The sequence below is a fragment of the Mirounga angustirostris genome, unplaced genomic scaffold (genome assembly GCF_029215605.1).
Source record: "Mirounga angustirostris isolate CCGP_5_RB_7025 unplaced genomic scaffold, mMirAng1.0.hap1 SCAF_10, whole genome shotgun sequence".
Classification (NCBI taxonomy): Eukaryota; Metazoa; Chordata; class Mammalia; order Carnivora; family Phocidae; genus Mirounga; species Mirounga angustirostris.
Genome location: NW_026991718.1, coordinates 59,400,812 through 59,426,925, shown reverse-complemented (window position 1 = coordinate 59,426,925; position 26,114 = coordinate 59,400,812). Strand labels below are relative to the sequence as shown.

The following is a 26,114-nucleotide window of genomic DNA, read 5'->3' as shown; positions in this document are numbered from 1 at the left end:
GACTATACATTTGAATATCTTTTTTTTTTAAAGGTTTTATTTATTTATTTGAGAGAGAAAGAGAAAAGGAGAGTATGGGACAGCACAAGCGGTGGAGAGGGAAAAGCCCATCGAGCAGGGAGCCTGATGCGGGGCTTGATCTCAGGAATGTGGCTGGGATCATGACCTGAGCCAAAGGTAGCCACTTAACTGACTGAACCACCCAGGAGCCCCTTGAATATCTTTCTTTAGTGAAAAAGGAATCTTAAATTCCTTCCCAAAAATACCTTGAAGTCAGATTTGGATTAGGAAAGTCAAAGAGCCAAATTTACTTTAAAAATTCACTGGCAGAAAAAAAAAAAAATTCACTGGCAGGCACTGGGGGCATTTAATGGACTAGGAAACACTAATCTTAAAAAGACAAAAATCATAGGGGTGGCTCAGTCAGTAAAGCATCTGCCTTCTGCTCAGGTCATGATCCCAGAGTCCTGGGATCAAGCCCCGCATCGGGCTTCTTGCTCCGTGGGGAGCCTGCTTCTCCCTCCCTCTCTCTCTGCCTGCCACTCCCCGTGCCTGTGCTTTCTCTGTGTCAAGTAAATAAAATCTTAAAAAAAAAAAAGACAAAAGTTATACATTCAGAAATTAACACAGAACTGAATCTAGGTCCTTACAAATATACAAATTCAAGAAGAGCTGATAGTCTAAGTGAAGATACACAAATACACATATACCCATATCTTTAAATACTTACGTAAGTTATACACTTTATTATATGACAATCCATTCTGAAAAGTTTAGGTATTTGAATTCTCAATACAGCACTTCTCTCTATATCCCTACCCATACTGCAGGAGGAGAAAGTGTTTTTAAATAAATAAACATCACTTTCAGTTAAGTCCAGCTTGATTTTACACTTAACGTTTATTTCTGGTCTATTTAAAAACCCACTACAAATACCCTAAAAGAAAAAAAGATCTTTAACTCCATTAGGAAAGAGAAAATCGAAGAACAGATAACAAACAGCAACAAATTTTGGATGATAGAAAAGGGAGGAAGAGGGGAGCCTGGGTGGCCCAGTCGTTGAGCTTCTGCCTTCGGCTCGGGTCATGATCCCAGGGTTCTGGGATCGAGCCCCACATCGGGCTCCCTGCTCCGCAGGAAGCCTGCTTCTCCCTCTCCCACTCCCCCTGCTTGTGTTCCCTCTCTCGCTGTGTCTCTGTCAAATAAATAAATAATATCTTTAAAAAAAAAAAAAAAAGAAAGAAAGAAAGAAAAGGGAGGAATAATAAGTGACTCAGAGCAAACGAAATAAACTTGGAAGGGGCTACGGAAGGATTTATCAACAAAATTGTCCACCCTACAGAACACTGAAAAGGCTCGGGAATAAAGAGCATCAGATACATCTAAATGCAGAGAGGAAGCATAGGCAGAAAATAGGACTAAATGAAAGGTACAGTTAAAACCTGCAGATTCCAAACCCAGACAGCCATGATACTATTCCTACTTGACCCAGGGAAACAAGAAGTTTTTCTGTACATAAAATGAACAAGATAAACCCAGGAACACCAGATGCTAAAGAAGTCAGGGATAATACAAGAAACAGAAAAGAAAATTAAGAAATGACTGAATGATGAACCTCCCCAACTAACCTTCCTTGCCCATCAACCAGACTAAGATAACTCAAGGCCAATGACTTCAAGATATTTCTCTTAGAGAATATTAATACCTAAGAGAAAAGCCCATTTACCCCTGGTAATGAAGCTTGCTCACCACTTTACCATCCTACAGTGTAGACCAACATCTGAGATACCCCACCCACACAAAACTTCCAATCCATCTTTCAGTGCCCATCTCTTTTTTTTTTTTTTTTGAAGATTTTATTTATTTGACAGAGAGAGACACAGCGAGAGAGGGAACACAAGCAGGGGGAGTGGGAGAGGGAGAAGCAGGCCTCCCGCGGAGCAGGGAGCCCGATGCGGGGCTCGATCCCAGGATCCTGGGATCATGACCTGAGCCGAAGGCAGACGCTTAACGACTGAGCCACCCAGGCTCCCCCAGTGCCCATCTCTTAACCATGAAAATCCTTAACCAGTAAGACTTGAAAGAAAAGCTGCATCGTCAAAGGCAGATCAAAATGAATGGTAAAAAGAAATTCAGAGAAAATAGATAAAATGCAGGAAGAAAAGGTTTTAATCAATTTATATTCTCAGAGACAAAAAAGATACTGGACTACTGAAACAAGAACAGAATACCATTAAAAAAATGCATTCAAACTACAAAATACAGCCCTTCAATGTGTACAAATATACATTACATAGCTTTTGCATATATTATCAGTCACAAGTTAATAGCAGTTTGATAGTCGGAAGAACATACAACTCTTGATCTCAGAGTGGGGAGGTTCGAGCTCCACATGGAGTGTAGAGATTACTTGAATAAATAAAAATAAATAGGGGCGCCTGGGTGGCTCAGTTGGTTAAGCGACTGCCTTCGGCTCAGGTCATGATCCTGGAGTCCCGGGATCGAGTCCCGCATCGGGCTCCCTGCTCGGCAGGGAGTCTGCTTCTCCCTCTGACCCTCCTCCCTCTCATGCTCTCTGTCTCTCATTCTCTCTGTCTCAAATAAATAAATAAAATCTTTTAAAAAATAAAATAAAATAAAAATAAATAAATAAATAAATAATAATAAAAAATAAAAGTATACCAATTTGTAAAATTCAACAGAAGATCTACAAAGGTAAAGGTGAAAAATGTCCTAGAAAGTAGAACAGATAAAAAAAGACAATGGGGAGAAAAAGAAAAGTATACCATCAATCAAGGAGATATAGTATTTGACAAATAATACTTCTAAGAAGACAGAGCAGAAAATATCGAAGTGAGGAAATGATGAAATAAAAAATTTCAGAACTGAAAAGCCCACCAAAACATCTATCATGAAATTACTGAAGTTGGGGGATGGAATAAACATTCTAAAAGCTTTCACAGAGAGTGCAAAGACTGCCAAGGAAAAGCTCAGGAATAAAAATAGTTAATACTTCTCCAATGCAATATTGGGGAGCGGCTGGCTGGCTCACTCAGTCTGCACAGCATGCAACTCCTGATATCAGGGTTATAAGTTCAAGCCCCACGGTGGGCATAGAGCTTACTTAAAAAATAATAATAATGATAAAAATAAGGGGCGCCTGGGTGGTACAGCAGGTTAAGCATCCAACTCTTGATTTTAGCTCAGGACATGATCTCAGAGTTGAAAGATCAAGCCCTCAGGACATGATCTCAGAGTCGAAAGATCGAGCCCCACAACAGCCCTATGCTCAGCAGGGAGTCTGCTTCAGATTCTCTCTCCCTCTCCCTGAGGGAGCTCATGCACTCTCTCTCTAAAATAAAAAATAAGGGGCGCCTGGGTGGCTCAGTTGGTTGGGCGACTGCCTTCGGCTCAGGTCATGATCCTGGAGTCCCGGGATCGAGTCCCACGTCGGGCTCCCCGCTCGGCGGGGAGTTTGCTTCTCCCTCTGACCCTCCCCTCTCTCATGCTGTCTCTCTATCTCATTGTCTCTCAAATGAATAAATAAAATCTTTAAAAAAAAAATAAAAATAAATAAAATAAAATAAAAAATAGGGACGCCTGGGTGGCTCAGTCGGTTAAGCGTCTGCCTTCGGCTCAGGTCGTGATCCCAGGGTCCTGGGATCGAGTCCCGCATCGGGCTCCCTGCTCCACGGGGAACCTGCTTCTCCCTCTGCCTCTGTCTCTCTCTCTCATGAATAAATAAATAAAATCTTTAAAAAAATAAAATAAATAAAATAAATAAATCTTAAAATAATAAATAGATAAATATTTAAAAATTTCAAAGCAATACTGGAAAGTAGAACACAATGGAGCAATACTTTTTAAATTTCTGAAAGAAAATCATTCTCTACCTAGAATTCTGTATCCAAAAGTGTTCAATAAGATTAAGGGTAGAATAGAAACTTTTAGGCCTGAAAGGTCTTAAAAAAACATTTGTCTCCCATGCACCCTTTCTAAGATGTCATTCTGACAAAACAAAAATAGTAAACAAATAAAGATGTCAACACGGAATCCAGGAACCTAGAGATCCAAAACAACAGAAAAGCAAAAGAAATTTCAAGGGTGATCTGAAGAGAAGATAGCTATTTAGTAAACCTAATGAGAAACCAACAAGTGGAATAGGAAGATAAAGGCCAAAGGAGATTCAGGAGAGGGGAAAGGGAAGAAAATAACAGATCACATAATGATGCATAAAAATGTAAAAACTAGTACTAAGAAGGGTTGAAGAGTTTGGAAAGAATTGGTGATTCACAACCTGAAAATTATTTAATAACAAGCCAGTAAACTCTAGGAAACAAAAAGATAGCAAAAGATAAACAAGAATTTATTTCTTGTAAAATATAAAATGAGCCATAGAAACTCTTCTGGCTCACTGCTGACCAGAATTGTTATTTTTAGAATTACCCTGAAAGAATAGGGAAGTTTCACAAATGTAATCTTTATATATCAGAAAAGAAAGTTCATAGAGTTTACTTAAAATTGATGCATGAAGTAACAGCAGTATAATAACACTATTTCAGAATACAGAGGTTACTCTCAAAGCCAACATATGAAAGAGTTGAAAGCAAAAAGGGAGTTGAGATAGGGGACAATGAACTTTATTACAGGCCTTTTTCTGTTTACTTTTTAAACTCTGTACATATTATATCTATTTATACACTAATCTCAGACATACCCTTATCCTATTTTTTCCTTAGTCCTACCCCTATTACTACCAGCCTGATAAGACTTTCTTACCCAAGTAGAGTTACATGCTGCTTGAGTGGAGAATGCTTACATTTAAGAATATGCTAGTAGGTTTAGAGAGAACATACCTCATCATAATAAAGGCCTTAATATGAAAACCCACAGCTAACATCATACTCAATGGTGAAAAACTGAGAACTTTTCCCCTAAAGTCAGGATCAAGATAAGGACGTCCACTCTCACCACTTTCATTCAACACAGTAGAAGTCCTAGCCACAACAGACAAGAAAAGGGGAGGGGGGGAGAGTATTGAAATTGGTAAGGAGGAAATAAAATTTTCACTATTTGCAGATGACATACTATATATACAGTACCCTAAAGACTCCATGAAAAACACTAGAACTGAAGAATGAATTCAGTAAAATCATAAGACACAAAATCAATGTACAGAAATACACTGCATTTCTTTACAATAATGAAGTAGCAGAAAGAGAAATTAAGAACAATCTCATTTACAATTGCACCAAAAAATAATAAAATACCTAGGAATACACTTAACCCAGAAAGTGAAAGACTTAATGGTCTGAAAACTATAAAACACTGATGAAAGAAATTCAAGACAACACAAAGAAATGTAAAGACATTCCATGCTCATGGGTTCAAAGAACAAATGTTGTTAAAATGTCCATACTACCCCCAAAGCAATCTACAGATTTAATGCAATCCCTATCCAAATGCCAACACCATTTTTCACAGAACTAGAACAATCCTAAAATTTGTATGGAACCCCAGAAGATCCTGACTAGACAAAGCAATCTTTTTTTTTTTTTTAATTTAAAGATTTTTATTTATTTATTTGACAAAGAGAGAGACAGCGAGAGAGGGAACACAAGCAGGGGGAGTGGGAGAGGGAGAAGCAGGCCTCCGGCTGAGCAGGGAGCCTGATGCGGGCTCGATCCCAGGACCCTGGGATCATGACCTGAGCCGAAGGCAGACGCTTAACGACTGAGCCACCCAGGCGCCCCTAGACAAAGCAATCTTGAAAAAGAAAAACATATCTAGAGGTATCACAATTCTAGACTTCAAGTTGTTTTACAAAGCAGTAGTAATCAAAACAGTAAAGTACTAGCACAAAAACAAACACATAAGTCAATGGAATAGAACAGAAAGCCCAGAAATAAACCCATGATTACATGGCCAATTAATCTTCCACAAAGAAGGAATGAAGAAGGAAAAAGCCTTTTCAACAAATGGTGTTGGAAAACTGGAAAGCAGCATGCAAAAGAATGATACTGGACCACTTTCTTACACCATACACAAAATAAACTCAAAACAGATTAAAGACCTAAATGTGAGACCTGAAACTATAAAAATCCTAGGAATACAATTAACCAAGGAGATGAAAGACCTATACTCTGAAAACTACAAAACGCTGATGAAAGAAATTCAAGACAATGCAAAGAAACAGAAAAGACATTCCACGCTCATGGGTTTAAAGAACAAATATTGTTAAAATGTCCATACTACCCAGAGCAATCTACAGATTTAATGCAATCCCGATGCAACTTTTGTTTTTAAAGATTTATTTATTTATTTATTAGAGAGAGAGAGAGAGAGAGAGCATGAGAGGGGGGAAGGGCAGAGGGAGAAGCAGACTCCCCGCCAAGCAAGGAGCACGATGTGGGACTCGATCCCAGGACTCCAGGATCATGACCTGAGCCAAAGGCAGTCGCTTAACCAACTGAGCCACCCAGGTGCCCCGATGCAAATACCAACAGCATTTTTCACAGAACTAGAACAAACAATCCATCCTAAAATTTGTATGGAACCACAGAAGACCTCAAATAGCCAAAGCAATCTTGAAAACTGGACAGCTGCATGCATAACAATGAAACTGGACTACTTTCCTACACCATACACAAAAATAAACTCAAAGTGGATTAAAGACCTAAATATAAGACCTGAAACCATAAAAATCCTAGAAGAGAGCACAGGCAGTAATTTCTCTGACATCAGCCAGAGCAACATTTTTCTAGATGTATCTTCTGAGGCAAAGGAAACCAAAGCATAAATAAACTATTGGGACTACATCAAAATAAAAAGTCTCTGCACAGCAAGGGAAACCACCAACAAAACTAAAAAAGGCAACCTACCGAATGGGAGAAGATGCTTGCAAATGACATATCTAATAAAGGGTTAGGATCCAAAATATATAAAGAACTTATACAATTCAACACACATACACAAAAAAATAATTCAATTAGGGGCTCCTGGGTGGCTCGGTCGGTTAAGGGTCATGATCCCAGTGTCCCAGGATCAAGCCCCACATCGGGCTCCCTGCTCGGCGGGGAATCTGCTTCTCCCTCTCCCTCTGCCTCTCCCCCGGCTCATGCCCTCTCTCTCTCTCTCTATCTCTGTGTCTCAAATGAATACATAAAAAATCTTTTAAAAAAAAATCCAATTAAAAATGTTTAGAAGATATGAACAGACGTTTCTCCATAGAAGACATACAGATGCCCAACACATGAAAAGATGCTCAACATCACTCATCATCAAGGAAATGCAAATCAAAACCACAATGAGCTATCACTTCACACCTATCAGAATGGCCAAAATCAAAAACACAAGAAACAACAATTGTTGGTGAGAATGTGGAAAAAAAAGAAACCCTCTTGCACTGTTGGTGGGAACAGAAATTGGTGAAGCCACTGTGGAAAACCATTACGGAGGTTCCTGAACAAATTAAAAATAGAACTACCCTATGATACAGTAATCGCATTACTGGGTATTTATCCTAAGAATACAAAAATACGAATTCGAAAGGATATACGCACCCCTATGTTTATTGAAGCATTATTTACAACAGCCAAGCTATGGAATCAGCCCAAGTGTACACTGATACATGAATGGATAAAGAAGATGTACCATATTTTTATATATACAGACACAAAAGGATATTACTCAGCCATAAGAAAAAGGATCAAGATGGAGCTAGAGGGTACTACGCTAAGGGAAATATGTCAGTCAGAAAAAGACAAATATGGGACGCCTGGGTGGCTCAGTCAGTTAAGTGTCTGCTTTCGGCTCAGGTCATGATCCCAGGGTCCTGGGATCGAGTCCCGCATCGGGCTCCTTGCTCGGTGGGGAGCCTGCTTCTCCCTCTACCTGCTCTGCCTACCACTCCCCCTGCTTGTGCTCTCTCTGACAAATAAATAAATAAAATCTTTAAAAAAAAAATTTAAAGAAAAAGACAAGTACAGTATGATTTCACTCATATGTAGAATTTAAGAAACAGATGAACATAGCGGAAGAGAAGGAAAAATAAAGTAAGATGAAAGTAGAGAGGGAGGCATAAGAGATGCTCAACTCTAGGAAACACAGTGAGGATTGCTGAGGGGAGGAAGATCAGGGTAAGGGGTAATTGGGTGATGGGCATCAAGGAAGACACTGGATATAATGACCACTGGGTGTCACATGCAACCAATGAATCACTAAATTCCACCCTGGTAACTAACAATGCAATACGTGTTAATTAAATTGAATTTAAATAAAGAATAAAAAAAATGAAACTTCCCATTTGTAAGCACATGGATGGATCCAGAGAGTATAATGCTAAGTGAAATAAGTCAGTAAGAGAAAGACTAATACCATATGATCTCACTCATATGTGGAATTTAAGAAGCAAAAGGAACAAAAATGGAGGGAAAAAAAAAGAAAACCAAAAAACAGATTCTTAACTATAAAGAACTGATGGTTATCATAGGGGACGTGGGTGGAGGGATGGATGAAATAGGTGAAGGGATTAAGAGTGTACTCATCTTAATGAACACTAATATATAGAAATGTTGAATTACTATATTGTACACCTGAAATTAATTTAATACTGTATATTAACCATACCGAAATTAAATAAAAATTGAAAACAATTTAAAAAAAGAACATATGATAAAATTTCTAAATGCCTAGCATAAAATACATATAGCTTCAATTAATAAAAAAAGAATTTTAACTCAACATTCATGAGGAATCTACATGCCAAAATTAAATTATTTTTTAACGTTGATTCCATCTAACAACACATATTCCAATGGATCTAACATTTTCCCTGGCCTGGTACTGTGGAACACTTGAAAGAACTGTTAATCCACAGTATCTAACCTTAGCAAAGTTTTTATTTATGAACTAATTCATGAAAAGCACTACTTTAAAGAGTGGTCAATAGCAATACCCCACTGAATTTATCAACAGCCCCAAATTTCTTTTTTTTTTTTTTTAAAGATTTTATTTATTTATTTGAGAGAGAGACTGAGATAGAGAGAGCATGAGCAGGGGAGGGTCAGAGGGAGAAGCAGACTCCCTGCTGAGCAGGGAGCCCGATGTGGGACTCGATCCCAGGACTCCAGGATCATGACCTGAGCCGAAGGCAGTCGCTTAACCAACTGAGCCACCCAGGCGCCCCGACATCCCCAAATTTCTTAATGCCAAAATAAAAGGCAGAGCCTTAGAGTGTATAGAACATAATCTATTTGAAAGCAACAGCTACTAAAACTGGTCAGAAAGTTTACTGAGGCACCTGGCTGTCTCAGTCAATGAAGTATGTTATTCTTTTGATATTGGGATCATGAGTTCAAGTCCCACACTGAATGTATGAATGTAGAGTTTACTTAAAAAAAAATGTTTCCCAAAACAATGAAAAAACAAAAGCAATAGCCTTGAACATTTATCAACCAGAAATGACAGGTATGAAAGATATAATTTTTAGCCTCAAAATACAAAAAGCTGACAGAAACTCACCCTTGCTGTCACCCAGAATTCTTTTAGAAGACTAATCATGAAATAAAATTTAAAAGTATGAATAAAATTTTAATTTTATTCATACTTGGTATGGAAGGTAGAATTTACAACACAGAAATTTAAGCCTGTTTTGTCATAAGTTTTAACGAGTCCAAAAAAAAAGCAACATTATTCAATGCTTTTATCATCCATGTTACTTTCAGACCTTCATATGCTCTTTTATTAACTTGCATTCTTCAATTTATTCTCTTAATCTTCTCTCTCCACTTTGAATTAGTTTTCCTCCCATTCCAGTCCCAATTGCAATATTAATAAAATAAATGATAATCTTTTAAACAAACATATATAACATTCCTGATCTTACAGAAAAAGGAATGGAAGCTGTATGACTGTTATACAGCAATTAAAAATGACATCTGATGACATGAAGAGATTATACTTGACTGTGTATGAAAAATCAGATTATAAAATATAAATGTAGTGAAAGATCACATTTTTCCAAAATTTTAAACTGTATGATTCACAAGCTCATACCAAGGCTATACAAAAAAAATTACCAGTTGTTACTCTGGATGGTAGCATTTTTTTTGTTTTTTTTTTTTTAAACTTTGATTCTCTTTATTTTCTTGAAGATTTTTATGAGTGCATACTTAAATAGGAAGCAAATAATATATTAATATAGTGTAATGCTTAAAAAATTAAATTCTTATCAATATACTATTTTTTAGTGAATATGCTCCTTTACTTATCTTCTAGTCAATATAGCAGAATAATGATTCTTGACCACTGATAACCTAATGAAAATTATTAACACTTTTCTCCCAGAAAACCTTTAAGAACATTTTGTATGAAATGTCATGGGTTCATCAGTGTGCTAAGATACATTTATGGACTTCCATGGTCATGGGACCCCAAGTTAACAATCCCTTTTAAAGATTAACCATGCCTTATTAGTTGCTATTTATCACCTACAAGAACTACCATCTTAATCTAGGCAGCAGTATTTTCTGATGCCCAAGAAAGAAACAGGGGAGGTCAGAGACATGAGGGGGAAGGGAGAACAGACCAAAAAAAAAAAAAAAATTTTTTTTTTTTTTAAGATTTTTGTTTATTTATTTGACAGAGAGAGAGAGAGAGAGAGAAGGAGAGCACAATCGGAGAGAGACAGGCAGAGGGAGAGGGAGAAGCAGACTCCCCAAGGAGCAGGGAGCCTGATGCGGGACTTGATCCCAGGACCCTGTGATTACGACCTGAGCCAAAGGCAGACACTTAACCAACTGAGCCACCCAGGCACCCACAGACAAAAATTTTTTTATCACAAAACACTGATCCACCTGGATATTTTATTGTCACTTGTCTTGTCTTCAGCATGAACAATGAAGAGTGTAACATTCTACTTTTGGGCACTTTTTTACTACCAGCTAAAAACTGCTCATACTTACTGACATGTGAATAAAATGATAAAGGTTACAAATTGTTTTTTATTTATTTATTTTTAGTTCAGTTTTTCACACTTTAGTTTACATAACCTTTAACATGTATATCATTTTCTAAAATAAATTTTAACAATTTTAATTAAAACAGGTGTTATATTAAGATCTTCTGTCAGGTACTGTGCTAAGCACTTGGTCTCTTCACAACCTAAAATAGTAGTAACATTATTATTCTCATTTCACAAATGAAGTAAGAACTTACAAGCTAACTAGTTTGTCCTAATCATCTAATAAACAGGTAATGAAGCAGGACTCAAAGCCACATTAATCTGGCTCGACAGCCACACTCTTAACCACTATACTCTACAGCAACAGTAGATAAAAGAGGATCTCTGTAGTTTGGGGGCAAACATTCTGACATTCTAATGAAACCTACAAATTATGCCTAAAACTGTACACATCAATATTTACTTTGTAATTTCATTCCCATCCAGGTTAAAAATTCCTGATACAAGGATTAAGAGTATGTATCAATGATAAAAGAGGACTAGGAATGGGAACATGTAACCCCCACCCAGCACCACCAATAACTAGGGGGTGAAATGCTAAAAAAAATTGCATCATTTCTCTGGATTTCATTTTATTTAGTGGCATAACATGTTGCTATCTAGCTGCAGTTACAATAAATAAATCCAAAATTATTACTCAAATGCAACATTTCTCAACAAATCCTTTGGATACTGATGTTAATTTTAAATCATTAACGATAGTATTATGAAATATACAATCACCTACTCTACCCATAATGAAAAGAACAGAGGAACAGCAACCGTTCCTAAACTTAGCTAAAAGTAATTCAGCTGGTTGAGACTCAGAAAAGAGATGCCAATAATAATGGCATGTAAAAAAATCTACAATCTTTTGTAGAACAAATATGTGTACCAACTTTATTGACAAAGAAGGAAAAAAATAGGAAAAAGGGATATTACTGTAGAACAAATGAGATTTGAAGATAAACTCTATGATCAGCTAGACTGTGGGCCTCAGGACATTTATTTATGTTAGCTGCACTTAACATGTTCACTAATCATTGCACACAAAGCTTCAAACATTCTTCACCCACAAAAATTTTAGAAGACTAGTAAACGAGATAGGTACACAAGCAAAAAAGAATCTTTAGCTATGACCAGCTAAAATCATTTTAAGGGAACAGGAACGTGCAAATTCTTGTTACAAATTCTCATTATATTAATTATTGTGTTCCCTGAAGTTGTATTCTTTATATTCTCAATATATGTATTTTTTAAAAATTGGTCTAATACACCTATATATTATGCAAATGTAGTAACAAGTGGCTTCCAGAAGGGTCAAAGTGTCCATTACCAAAATACTGATTTTTTTAATGGATTAAGTTTGTTAAAGGTCTCTAGCTATGCCATTAAAAATTCTTTAATCTCTCAAAATAATTATTTTTAGAATTTCATTCACTTGGGGCGCCTGGGTGGCTCAGTCGGTTAAGAGTGTGCCTTCGGTTCAGGTCATGATCCCAGTACACTGGGATCAAACCCTGCGTCGGGCTCCCTGCTCCACAAGAAGCCTGCTTCTCCCTCTCCCACTCCCCCTGTTTGTGTTCCCTCTCTGTGTCTGTCAAATAAATAAATCTTTAAAAAGAAAAAAAAAAAAAAAAAGAATTTCATTCACTCTCTTCCTAAATAATGAAAGAGTTAAAGAAACTTTTATTCTGTTTTAAAAAACAAAACCATGAGTGGCCTCATGATTAAGGGAAGAAGATTTAATAAATATTGATAAACTGTCATTCATTGACTATAGGTATACAACCCAACACTCCAAAAGGGAAATTTCATGACAAACAATGCCAATTTAAAGTACAACTCACAAAGTTAGTCTTTAAAGTACTTAAAAATGCATACCTCTGTGTCCAGGAATTGATATAAGCAAATATTTTGAGAGTATGTTCCTTTCTGAGCTGCAGTCCATCACCACCTTCTATATCTGATACTGAAATAAAGTAGAAACAAACACTTTTTAATATTAGGAATAAGTAATGCTAAACCAGTATTAAAGCCAATACTTTAAAAAAAAAGTAAAGACTAAACGCAAGTATTTCAGATATTTTTTTTTTAACAGATGTATTGGGGGAGCAAGAGATAAGACACTTTGCCAGTTATTCTAGTGTTGTCTCTCTACTTCAAATCCCCCCTTCTGTTCTATGCTTTGTGAGGCTGGGACTGGAACTCTGTGAACTTCATTTTTCATTTCCAGCTGGCTTCCTGTTAAGATCCTCCTCCACTGCCTACATGGTACTAAAGGACTAGAAGGCAGGAAGAGACCAAGGAAGTGTTCACTTTCTGTGTATGAAAGCATCACTCAGCAGCAGCCCAGATTCCAAGTGGCAGCATCCAAAAACCAATCTCATGGTACTCCTCTCGGAGTTACCAGCAGTAGCCAGACAGCATCCCTTCCATTAAGTCCTAGCTTCCCTTACAGGGCCCACCTCCAAGTGATTCTAAGTGATTCTTAGATTCTGACAACCCTCTTTGCTTTGTTTCCCCAGCCTTCAGGGAGATTGGCTGCTTCTTCAGTTATTATAAATGTCATCATCATCATCTCTCAGTGTCGTCCAGGTTCCATTTGTTCTTTACCTCCAACATCTGTGTAAGTACTTCCCTTTAATAAATTCCCTTTCAACTCCCTGACTGGAGCTTGACTGACATACTGGCATTTCACATACAGTATGTACAACTAGGAAAGGAATCTAAAGTTAAATCCAGAAAGGAAAAAAGTTTTCAGAAACTACAGGTTGTCCAAATAAGTCTTTATGTAAAATGTTTTGTATAAGATCTGGTCAGCAAGTTTTTCGTTAACGGGCCAGAAAGTAAATACTTTAGGCTTAGAAGGCCAAAGAGTCTCTTTCCACACCTAGACAGCTGTGCCACACACAATGTGTAAACAAACGACCACATCCATGTTAAAAACAAACAGCTGAAAGATCTGGTACACTGGGCCACCCTTTGCCAACCCCATTCTATTTTTTTAAGGCTTTTTTAAAAAAGATTTTATTTAGTTTAGAGAGCACACGCACACATGCATGTGAGCAGGGGGAGGAGCAGAGGAAGAGGGACGGACAAGCAGACTCTACACCGAGCACAGAGCCTGATGCAGGGCTCCATCTCACCACCCTGAGATCATGACCCAAGCCTAAATCAAGAGTCCAACACTCAACCGGCTCAGTAGGTGGAGCATGTGACTCTTGATCTTGCGTTGTGAGTTGGAGCCCTACATCGGGTGTATAGATTAAAAATAAAAATCTTGAAAAACTTAAAAATAGAGCTACTCTACGATCCAGCAACTGCACTACTAAGTATTTATCCAAAGGTACAAACATAGTGATCCAAAGGGGCACCCGCACCCCCATGTTTATAGCAGCAATGTCCACAAAAGCCAAACTCTGGAAAGAGCCCAGCTGTCCACTGACAGATGAATGGGTAAAGAAGATACAGTGTACACACACAAAATGGAATATTCCTCAGCCATCAAAAAAGAAATCTTACCATTTGCAATGACATGGAAAGAACTAGAGGGTATTATGCTAAGCAAAATAAATCAGAGAAAGACAATTATCATATGATTCCACTTAGATGAGGAATTTAAGAAAAAAAAAAAGGACCATAGGGGAAGGGAGGGAAAAATAAAATAAGACAAAACCAGAGAGGGGGACAAACCCTAAAAGACTCTTAACTACAAACGCAGGGCTGCTGGAGGGGAGGGTAGAGGGGGATATGGGGTAACTGGGTGATGGGCATTAAGGAGGGCACTTGATGTACTGAGCAATGGGTGTTATATACAACTGATGAATCATTAAAGTCTACCTCTGAAACCAATACACTGTATGTTAATTAACTGAATTTAAATAAAAATAAATAATAAATAAATAAAATAAAAAATCTTGGGGTGCCTGGATGGCTCAGTCAGTTAAGCAACTGACTCTTGATTTCTGCTCGGGTCATGATATCAGGGTCAATGGATCAAGGCCCAAGTTAGGCTCCACGCTCAGCAGGGAATCTGCTTGAGATTCTCTCTTCCTCTGCCTCTGCCCCTCCTTCCACACAAGCACCCTCTCTGGCACACACACTCAATCTCTCCCTAAAATAAAAATTTAAAAATAAAAAAATATTTTGGGGCACCTGGGTGGCTCAGTTGGTTAAGCGACTGCCTTCAGCTCAGGTCATGATCCTGGAGTCCTGGGATCGAGTCCCACATCAGGCTCCCCACTCGGTGGGAAGTCTGCTTCTCCCTCTGACCCTCCTCCCTCTCATGCTCTCTGTCTCATTCTCTCTCTCTCAAATAAATAAATAAAATCTTTAAAAAAACTAAAAATAAAAAAATATTTTAAAAAATAAAAAATTACAACAAAAAGAGAAATAAGGTCCATTATCCAGAATTTTTTTTTTCTTATTTTTATTTGATGTTTTAAGTCACCTCTACACTCAATGTGGAGCTCAAACTCACAACCTCGGGATCCAGGGTCACATACTGTACTGAATGAGCCAGCCAGGCACCTCCAGAACTTATTTCTTATAAGCATTCATACTATACCTATTTCAGGACTGGCAATTAAAGTTTAAATATCAATCATATGTATCCCTTATTCCCGGTCAGTTTGCAAAAATATAAGTCAAAATTTTAACTGGAAGAAGGGGACTTTTTTTTTAAAAAGACTAGTTTTAGTGTTGTAGTAGTAGTAGTAGTAGAACCCAAACTGAAATGAATGAAAAGTACTGCCTATTAAAAAGTAAAGGGGCAGACAGGCAAGATGGCAGGGGAGTAGGAGACCTGGATTTCATCTGGTCCCAGGAATTCAGCTGGATAGGGATCAAACCATTCTGAACACCTACGAACTCAACAGGCGATCAAAGAAAAGAATAGCAACAACTCTGAAAAGAAAATCAACCACTTTCTGGAAGGTAGGACGTGCGGAGAAGTGAATCCGAAGCAATATTTGGGAAGATAGATGGCGGGGGAGGGGGCCTCCATAGCCCGCTTCTGGCAAGTGATAGAGCAGTGGAGCACAAAATCGGAACTTTGAGAAGTTTACTCCGCTGAGGGACGTCGCTCCAGTGGCTAAGCGGCGGGGGGGGGGGAGCCCTCGCTGAGTAAGTGTGGTCTCAGGATCCTCTGGGTCACAGGAAGACCTGGGGTACCTGAGTGCGGCAGAGCTCCCAGGTACCGGAGCAGGGAAGCCGCCTGCAGAGACAGAGCCAAGGAATGGGCTCTCAGCTCCAGGTTACCATAAACCGTGATCCACGGCACAGTCGGGCCACTGCTCTTCCAGCAGGAACCCAACAAGCAGCAGATCCGGGGAGACTCCCCTTCCTCCCCCGGAGTAGCTCCCGCACCTCACAGGGATCAGCTGGGTTTGGAGACTCCAAACGGAGTCGTGTGCCAGAGAAAGAAATGCTCGGTCACAGGCCGGGTGAGCACGGAGTGCGGCCGGAGACGGGGGAGACGGGAGTGATTGACTGCTTTTCTCTGGGGGCTCACTGAGTGGGGACCCGAGTTCTCGGCTCCTCCAGGGTGGAGATTGGGAGGCCGCCATTTTCACTCTCGTCTTCCAAAGCTGTACAGAAAGCTTGCAGGGAACAAAAGCTCCCGAGAGCAAACCCAAGCAGATTACGTAGCCTAAACCTGGCAAGGGTGGGGCAATTCCATCTAAGGCAAAGACATTTGGGAACCACAGCAACAGGCCCCTCCCCCAGAAGATCAGCAAGAACAGCCAACCAAGACCAAGTTTACCAATCAAGGAAACAGCAGAACTCCAGAGCTAGGGGACTACTGCACATAGAATCCATGGCTTTTACCATCATTCTTTAGTCTTCCAAAGTTAATTTTCTTTTAACTGCCTTTTTTTTTTTGAAACTTTCTTTTCCCCTTTTTCAACCAATATCAATCTTTTTTTTTTTTTAAGATTTTATTTATTTTTTGAGAGAGAGAGAATGAGAGACAGAGAGCACGAGAGGGAAGAGGGTCAGAAGGAGAAGCAGACCCCCCCGCCAAGCAGGGAGCCCGATGTGGGACTCGATCCCGGGACTCCAGGATCATGACCTGAGCCGAAGGCAGTCGCTCAACCAACCGAGCCACCCAGGCGCCCCCAATATCAATCCTTTTTAAAAACTATTTTTTATTTTTCATTTTTAGTGTCATATTCTATCCCTTCATAGTAATTACCCTTATTTTTGGTATATATATATATATAAGTTGTTCACTCTTTAGAATTTTGAGATACAGTTTCTTCTAACAGATCAAAATATACCCTAAATCTCTACTGTATGGCTTTGTTCTAGTCTCCTGCCTGATCACATTCTCTCCTTTTTTTAAATCCTCTTCTTTTATCAAACAACTTCTTATCAATTCCTTTCATAAAAATCTTCTATAATTTTCATCTTTACATTCATATTCCATCCCTTCATTGTATTAACCCTTATTTTTAAACATATATAACTGTTTCTTTCTTTAAAATTTTGGGAGGCACTTTCTTCTAACAGACCAAAACACACCCAAAATCTAGTGTGTGGCACTGATCTATGCACCAGCCTGATCATATTTGATCACATTCGTTTTCTTTGTTTTGTTTTGTTTTTGTTTGTTTTTATCTTTTTCTTTTTTTTTCTTTCTTTCCCTTTCTTTTCCCCTGGTTTCAGGTCTTTTCTCATTTGTTTAGTGGATATTTTCTGGGGATGTTGTTACCCTGTTAGCATTTTGTTCTCTCATACATCTATTCTCCTCTGGACAAAATGACAAGACAGAAAAAGTCAACAAAAAGAACAAGAGGCAGTACCGACTGCCAGGGACCTAATCAATACAGACATTAGTAAGATGTCAGAACTAGAGTTCAGAATGATGATTTTAAAGATACTAGCTGGGCTTGAAAAAAGCATGGAAGTTATTAGAGGAACCCTTTCTGGAGAAATAAAAGAACTAAAACCTAACCAAGTCGAAATAAAAAAGGCTATTAATGAGGTGCAATAAAAAATGGAGGCTCTAACTGCTAGGCTAAATGAGGCAGAAGAGAGAATCAGTGATATAGAAGACCAAATGATGGAAAATAAAGAAGCTGAAAAAAGAGAGATAAACAACTACTGGATCATGAGGGGAGAATTCAAGAGATAAGTGGTAGCATAAGACAAAACAACATTAGAATAATTGGGATCCCAGAAGAAGAAGAAAGAGAGAGAGGGGCAAAAGGTATACTGCAGCAAATTATAGCAGAGAAATTCCCTAATTTGGGGAAGGAAACAGGCATCAAAATCCAGGAGGCACAGAGAACCCCTCTCAAAACCATTAAAAATAGGTCAACACCCCGACGTCTAATAGTAAAACTTACGAGTCTCAGAGACAAAGAGAAAATCCTGAAAGCAGCTCGGGAGAAGAGAGCTGTAACCTACAATGGTAGAAACATTAGATTGGCAACAGACCTATCCAAAGAGACCTGGCAGGCCAGAAAGGACTGGCATGATATATTCAGAGCACTAAATGAGAAAAATATGCAGCCAAGAATACTATATCCAGCTAGGCTGTCATTGAAAATAGAAGGAGAGATAAAAAGCTTCCAGGATCCAAACAAAAACTAAAGGAATTTGCAAACACGAAACCAGCCCTACAAGAAATATTGAAAGGGGTCCTCTAAGCAAAGAAAGAGCCTAAAAGTAACACAGACCAGAAAGGAACAGAGACAATATACAGTAACAGTCACCTTATATTATTATATTATACAATGGCACTAAATTCATATTTTTCAATAGTTACTCTGAATGTAAATGGGCTCAATGCCCCAACCAAAAGACACAGGCTATCAGACTGGATAAAAAAAAACAAGACCCATTGATATGCTGTCTGCAAGAGACTCACTTTAGACCCAAAGACACCCCCAGATTGAAAGTGAGGGGGTGGAAAACCATTTACCATGCTAATGGACACCAAAAGAAAGCTGGGGTGGCAATCCTTTTATCAGACAAATTAGATTTTAAACCAAAGACTGTAATAAGAGATGAGGAAGGACACTATATCCTACTTAAAGGGTCTATCCAACAAGAAGCTCTAACAATTGTAAATATCTATGCCCCTAACATGGGAGCAGCCAATTATATAAGGCAATTAATAACAAAAGCAAAGAAACACATTGACAACAATACAATAATAGTGGGGGACTTTAACACGCCCCTCACTGAAATGGACAGATCGTCTAAGCAAAAGATCAACAAGGAAATAAAGACTTTAAATGACACACTGGACCAAATGGACTTCACAGACATATTCAGAACATTCCATCTCAAAGCAACAGAATACACATTCTTCTCTAGTGCCCATGGAACATTCTCCAGAATAGATCACATCCTAGGTCACAAATCAGGTCTCAACCGGTACCAAAAGACTGGGATCATTCCCTGCATATTTTCAGACCACAATGCTTTGAAACTAGAACTCCATCACAAGAAGAAAGTCAGAAAGAACTCAAATACATGGAGGCTAAAGAGCATCCTACTAAAGAATGAATGGGTCAACCAGGAAATTAAAGAAGAATTTTAAAAATTCATGGAAACAAATGAAAATGAAAAGACAACTGTTCAGAATCTTTGGGATGCAGCAAAGACAGTCCTAAGAGGAAAGTATATAGCAATACAAGCATTTCTCAAGAAACAAGAAAGGTCTCAAATACACAATCTAACCCAACACCTAAAGGAGCTGGAGAAAGAATAGCAAATAAAGCCTAAATCCAGCACAAGAAGAGAAATAATAAAGATCAGAGCAGAAATAGAAACAAAAAGAACAGTAGAACAGATCAACAAAACTAGGAGCTGGTTTTTCGAAAGAATTAACAAGACTGATAAACCCCTGGCCACACTTATCAAAAAGAAAAGAGAAATGAGGGCGCCTGGGTGGCTCAGTTGGTTAAGCGACTGCCTTCGGCTCAGGTTATGATCCTGGAGTCCCAGGATCAAGTCCCACATCAGGCTCCCTGCTCAGCAGGGAGTCTGCTTCTCCCTCTACCCTCCTCCCTCTCATGCTCTCTGTCTCTCATTGTCTCTCTCGCAAATAAGTAAAATCTTAAAAAAATGTAAAAATAAATAAATAAAAAGAAAAGAGAAATGACCGAAATAAATAAAATCATGAATGAAAGAGGAGAGATCACAACCAACACCAAAGAAATACAGACAATTATAAGAACATATTATGAGCAACTATATGCCAGCAAATCAGATAATCTGGAAGAAATGGAATCTGGAAGAATGGATGCATTCCTAGAGATCTATCAACTCCCAAAACTGAACTAGGAAGAAATAGAAAACCTGAACAGACCTATAAACCACGAAGGAAACTGAAGCAGTAATCAAAAACCTCCCAACAAAAGCCCAGGGCCAGATGGCTTCCCAGGGGAATTCTACCAAACATTTCAAGAAGAATTAATACCTATTCTTCTGAAACTCTTCCAAAAAATGGAAATGGAAGGAAAACTTCCAAACTCGTTTTATGAGGCCACCATTACCTTCATCCCCAAACCAAAGACCCCATCAAAAAGGAGAATTACAGACCAATATCCTAGATGAATATAGATGCAAAAATTCTCACCAAAATACTAGCCAATAGGATCCAACAGTACATTAAAAGGATTATTCACCATGACCAAGTGGGATTTATCCCTGGGCTGCAAGGTTGGTTCAACATCCGCAAATCAATCAATGTGATACAATACATTAATAAAAGAAAGAACAAGAACCATATGATCCTCTCAATAGATGCAGAAAAAGCATATGACAAAGTACAGCATCCTTTCTGGATCAAAACTCTTCAGAGTATAGGGATAGAGGGTACATACCTCAATATCATAAAAGCCATCTATAAAAAACCCACAGCAAATATCATTCTCAATGGGGAGAAACTGAGAGCTTTCCCCCTAAGGTCAGGAATGCGGCAGGGATGTCCACTATCACCACTGCTATTCAACATAGTATTAGAAGTCCTAGCCACAGCAATCAGACAACAAAAAGAAATAAAAGGCATCCAAATCGGCAAAGAAGAAGTCAAATTCTCACTCTTTGCAGATGATATGCTACTTTATGTGGAAAACCCAAAAGACTCCACCCCAAAACTGCTAGAACTCATACAGGAATTCAGTAAAGTGGCAGGATATAAAATCAATGCACAGAAATCAGTGGCATTCCTATACACCAACAACAAGACAGAAGAAAGAGAAATTAAGGAATCGATCCCATTTACAATGGCACCCAAAACCATAAGATACCTAGGAATAAATCTAACCAAAGAGGCAAAGGATCTGTACTCAGAAAACTATAAAATACTCATGAAAGAAACTGAGGAAGACACAAAGAAATGGAAAAACGTTCCATGCTCATGGATTGGAAGAACAGATACTGTGAAGATGTCAATGCTACCTAGAGCAATCTACACATTCAATGCAATCCCTATCAAAATACCATCCACTTTTTTCAAAGATATGGAACAAATAATCCTAAAATTTGTATGGAGCCAGAAAAGACCTCGAATAGCCAGAGGAATGTTGAAAAAGAAAAGCAAAGCCGGCAGCATCACAATTCCGGACTTCAAGCTCTATTACAAAGCTGTCATTATCAAGACAGCATGGTACTGGCACAAAAACAGACACATAGATCAATGGAACAGAATAGAGAGCCCAGAAATGGACTCTCAACTCTATGGTCAACTCATCTTCGACAACGCAGGAAAGAATGTCCAATGGAAAAAAGACAGTCTCTTCAACAAATGGTGTTGGGAAAATTGGACAGCCACATGCAGAATGAAACTGGACCATTTCCTTACACCACACACAAAAATAGACTCCAAATGGTTGAAAGACCTCAATGTGAGACAGGAGTCCATCAAAATCCTAAAGGAGAACACAGGCAGCAACCTCTTCGACCTCAGCCGCAGCAACTTCTTCCTAGAAACATCGCCAAAGGCAAAGGAAGCAAGGGCAACAACGAACTACTGGGACTTCATCAAGATAAAAAGCTTTTGCCCAGCAAAAGACAATCAACAAAATCAAAAGACAACCGACAGAATGGGAGAAGATATTTGCAAATGACATAGCAGATAAAGGGCTAGTATCCAAAATCTATAAAGAACTTATCAGACTCAACACCCAAAGAACAAATGATCCAATCAAGAAATGGGCAGACGACATAAACAGACATTTTTCCAAAGAAGACATCCAAATGGCCAACAGACACATGAAAAAGTGCTCAACATCGCTCGGCATCAGGGAAATCCAAATCAAAACTTCAATGAGTATCACCTCACACCAGTCAGAATGGCTAAAATTAACAAGTAAGGAAACGATAGATGCTGGCAGGGATGCGGAGAAAGGGGAACCCTCCAACACTGCTGGTGGGAATGCAAGCTGGTGCAGCCACTCTGGAAGACAGTATGGAGGTTCCTCAAAAAGTTGAAAATAGAGCTACTGTATAATCCAGCAATTGCACTACTGGGTATTTACCCCAAAGATTCAAATGTAGGGATCGAAGGGGTACGTGCACCCCAACGTTTATAGCAGCAATGTCCACAATAGCCACTGTGAAAGAGCCAAGATGTCCATCGACAGATGAATGGATAAAAAAGATGTTGTATATATATACAATGGAATATTATGCAGCCATCAAAATGAATGAAATCTTGCCATTTGCAACGACGTGGATGGAACTGGAGGGTATTATGCTGAGCAAAATAAGTCAATCAGAGAAAGACATGTTATCATATGATCTCACTGATATGAGGAATTCTTAATCTCAGGAAACAAACTGAGGGTTGCTGGAGTAGTGGGGGGGGGAGGGATGGGGTGGCTGGGTGATAGACACTGGGGAGGGTATGTGCTATGGTGAGCGCTGTGAATTGTATAAGAATGTTCAATCACAGACCTGTACCTCTGAAACAAATAATACATTATATGTTAAAAAAAAAAAAAGAAGAAGAAGAAGATAGCAGGAGGGGAAGAATGAAGGGGGGGAAATCGGAGGGGGAGACGAACCATGAGAGACTATGGACTATGGACTCTGAAAAACAAACTGAGGGTTCTAGAGGGGAGGAGCGTGGGGGAATGGGTTAGCCTGGTGATGGGTATTAAAGAGGACACGTTCTGCATGGAGAACTGGGTGTTATACGCCAACAATGAATCATGGAACACTACATCAAAAACTAATGATGTAATGTATGGTGATTAACATAATAAAAAAAATTAAAGGGGTAATTAGTTTAATAAACTGAAACTCGGGGTGTCTGGCTCAGTTGGGAGAGCTCATGACTCTTGATGTTGGGGTTTGAGTTCAAGCCCTATGTTGTGTGTAGAGGTTACTTAAAAATAAAATCTTTTCAAAAATAAATAAACTCAGTAGGGAGTCTACTTGAAGATTCTCTCTTTCTCCCTCTGCCCCTCCCCCTGTTCATGCTCTCTCAAATCTTTAAAAAATAAATAAAAATATACTGAATCTGTGTATCAAAATTTCTAATATTCAAATTCCAAATAAACAGTGAAAGAGTTGCAAAAGGATACAGGCAGTTTGATACCATTTGTTAACTTTTTTTTTTAAGATTTTATTTATTTGTCAGAGAGAGAACACAAGCAGGGGAGTGGCAGGCAGAGGGAGAGGGAGAAGCAGGATCCCCTCTGAGCAGGGAGCCCGATGTGGGACTCAATCCCAGGACCCTGGGATCATGACGTGAGCCGAAGGCAGCCGCTGAGCAACTCAGGTGTCCCACCATTTGTTAACTTTTAACACACACAAAAAAAACGGTCTTATGTCTTATGTCTCATGTACCAACATAGTATAAATACATATACTGTAATGATACACATCCTCACCAAGAGAATGGTTACATCTGGGGGAAAAAGATACAAAGGCAAGAGGAAGTACTTTTATAAAAGAAATAAAACTGATACAGCTAAAAGCCTAAAAGTGATACAACTAAAAGCCAATACAAAATATTAACATCTATTAAATCTGGCAAGTACATGTATATCTATTAGGGTTCTTTTCAATGGTCTAACTTAGTTTCATAATTAATTTTTTCTAGTTAAATATGCCAGATTCAAGATACCCTTTTTCCACTTCCTCCCCAAACTCCATTAAAACAACAAGAGAAAAGTAACACACAAGGGCAAAAACAACTAAATTGTGTAAGAAAAGGGCACCAGACTTAGAAAAACCACAGTAGGGCTCCTGGGTGGCTCAGTCATTAAGCGTCTGCCTTCAGCTCAGGTCATGATCCCAGGGTCCTGGGATCGAGGCCCACATCGAGCTCCCTGCTCCTCTCCCACTCCCCCTGCTTGTGTTCCCTCTCTCACTGTGTCTCTCTCTGTCAAATAAAAACATAAAATCTTTAAAAAAATAAATAAATAAATAAATAAAATAAGCGGGGGAAATCGGAGGGGTAGATGAACCATGAGAGACGATAGACTCTGAAAAACAAACTGAGGGTTCTAGAGGGGAGGGGGGTGGGAGGATGGGTTAGCCTGGTGGTGGATATTGAGGAGGGCACATTTTGCATGGAGCACTGGGTGTTGTGCACAAACAATGAATCATGGAACACTTCATCTAAAACTAATGATGTAATGTATGGGGATTAACATAAGAATAAAATTAAAAAAAATTAAAATCTTAAAAAAAAAAAAAAAAGGAAAAGAAAAACCACATAAGCTAAACAAACAGCCTGATACTGGGGAATAGAACTAGGCTAATTTTTCCCCATGAAATCTCAGAAAGGCTCAGGAACTACAAACACTGAGTACTTCTGAAAGCAGGAATACAGGTAGGGCTAAAAAATATTAAGTCTTATTAAGAAGTTGGTAGACACCCCCTTTTTTCCCCCTTCTCACACACACACACACATTCACATTCTCTCTCTCTCTACAAAAGATGATGTTTCCTCTCGGAGATGCTGAACCATAAAAATCTGGTTTTTAGAAAACCATGCAGCTAAAAGCCAGGAGTTTCATACTGAAAACATGTATATGTCTCTGTACAGATATTTCCTACTATGTCACATGCATTCCTGAGAAGATTCATGTGACACAAAATCTTGCACTGAAGAATAAGGTGGGGACGCCTTGCTGGCTCAGTTAGTAGAACATGCAACCCTTGATCTTGGGGTCATGAGCTTGAGCCCCATGTTGGGTGTAGAGATCACCTAAAAACAAAATCTTAGGGGCACCTGGGTGGCTCAGTCGGTTAAACATCTGACTTCAGCTCAGGTCCTGATCTCAGGGTCCTGGGATCAAGCCCTGGGTTGGGCTGCCCACTCAGCGGGGAGTCTGCTTGTCCCTCTGCCCCTCCTCCCACTCGTGCCTGTGCATGCATGCTCACTTTCTCTCTTCCAAAGGAATAAAATCTTTTTAAAAAATAACTTAAAGAATAATACGGCTAACCACAGTAAAACAAGGTTAGAAGAAAACTACTCAAAACCTATGAAACTTTATAACCAGAGCACTGACAAAATCGTAACTAGTCTGACTTAAAACAAAAAACACTAGCAGTTAAGTCTCCAATGGCATTTCACTGAAGTGTCAATCAACCCGCTGCAGCTTTACCCATGAGGTCCATGTGTCATCTTTTGATATGGAGACATGAAGGCATTCAATTCTAACAAAGATCATTTCCCCAAAACACTAAGGATCAAAAGAACCACTCGCATTAATCCATCATCTTAATGACTTTACACCTACTTCACTTTCTCGACACCTAGCTTTATAAACTAGAAAACAAAGGGGTCCTTAAAGGCAATAAACCAATCACTATATGCACAATAAAAAGTCATTTCTTAAGACTGTCAGCTTTGGAAGAAAAAAAAAAAAAAAAGACTATCAGCTTTGTTACAGTTTCTTCATATATTGGTAGTAGGGTCTTTTTTTTTTTTTTTTATCCCCACCCCACCTCCACCAGGGTCATCTCTTTAATCACACAAAAGCTTGCATGGATCACTGTAAAACATTAATATTATGGGGGGGAAATCCCTAAGAACCAATAAAAGTCTTACATTTTATTAATATTATTCTTCTATCAATTGTGTATGGGCCTAATTTTTGTCTAAAAAGGAATACCTTGTTCTAGATCAAAC

The 26,114-nt window shown here is 38.7% G+C and overlaps 1 protein-coding gene across 7 annotated transcripts in view; it reads right to left on the bottom strand.

Annotated features, from left to right (window-relative positions):
• USP34 (ubiquitin specific peptidase 34) overlaps window positions 1-26,114 on the bottom strand; it is a 263,416-nt gene that overhangs the window by 195,082 nt on the left and 42,220 nt on the right. For all 7 annotated transcript variants that reach the window (XR_010405682.1, XM_064572466.1, XM_064572467.1 and 4 more), the window contains one exon: window positions 12,887-12,974. Coding sequence is in view for 6 of the 7 variants with exons in the window: in XM_064572466.1 (XP_064428536.1) it covers window positions 12,887-12,974 (88 nt within the window). In the remaining variant the exon portion in view is untranslated. The remainder of the gene's footprint in view (window positions 1-12,886; window positions 12,975-26,114) is intronic.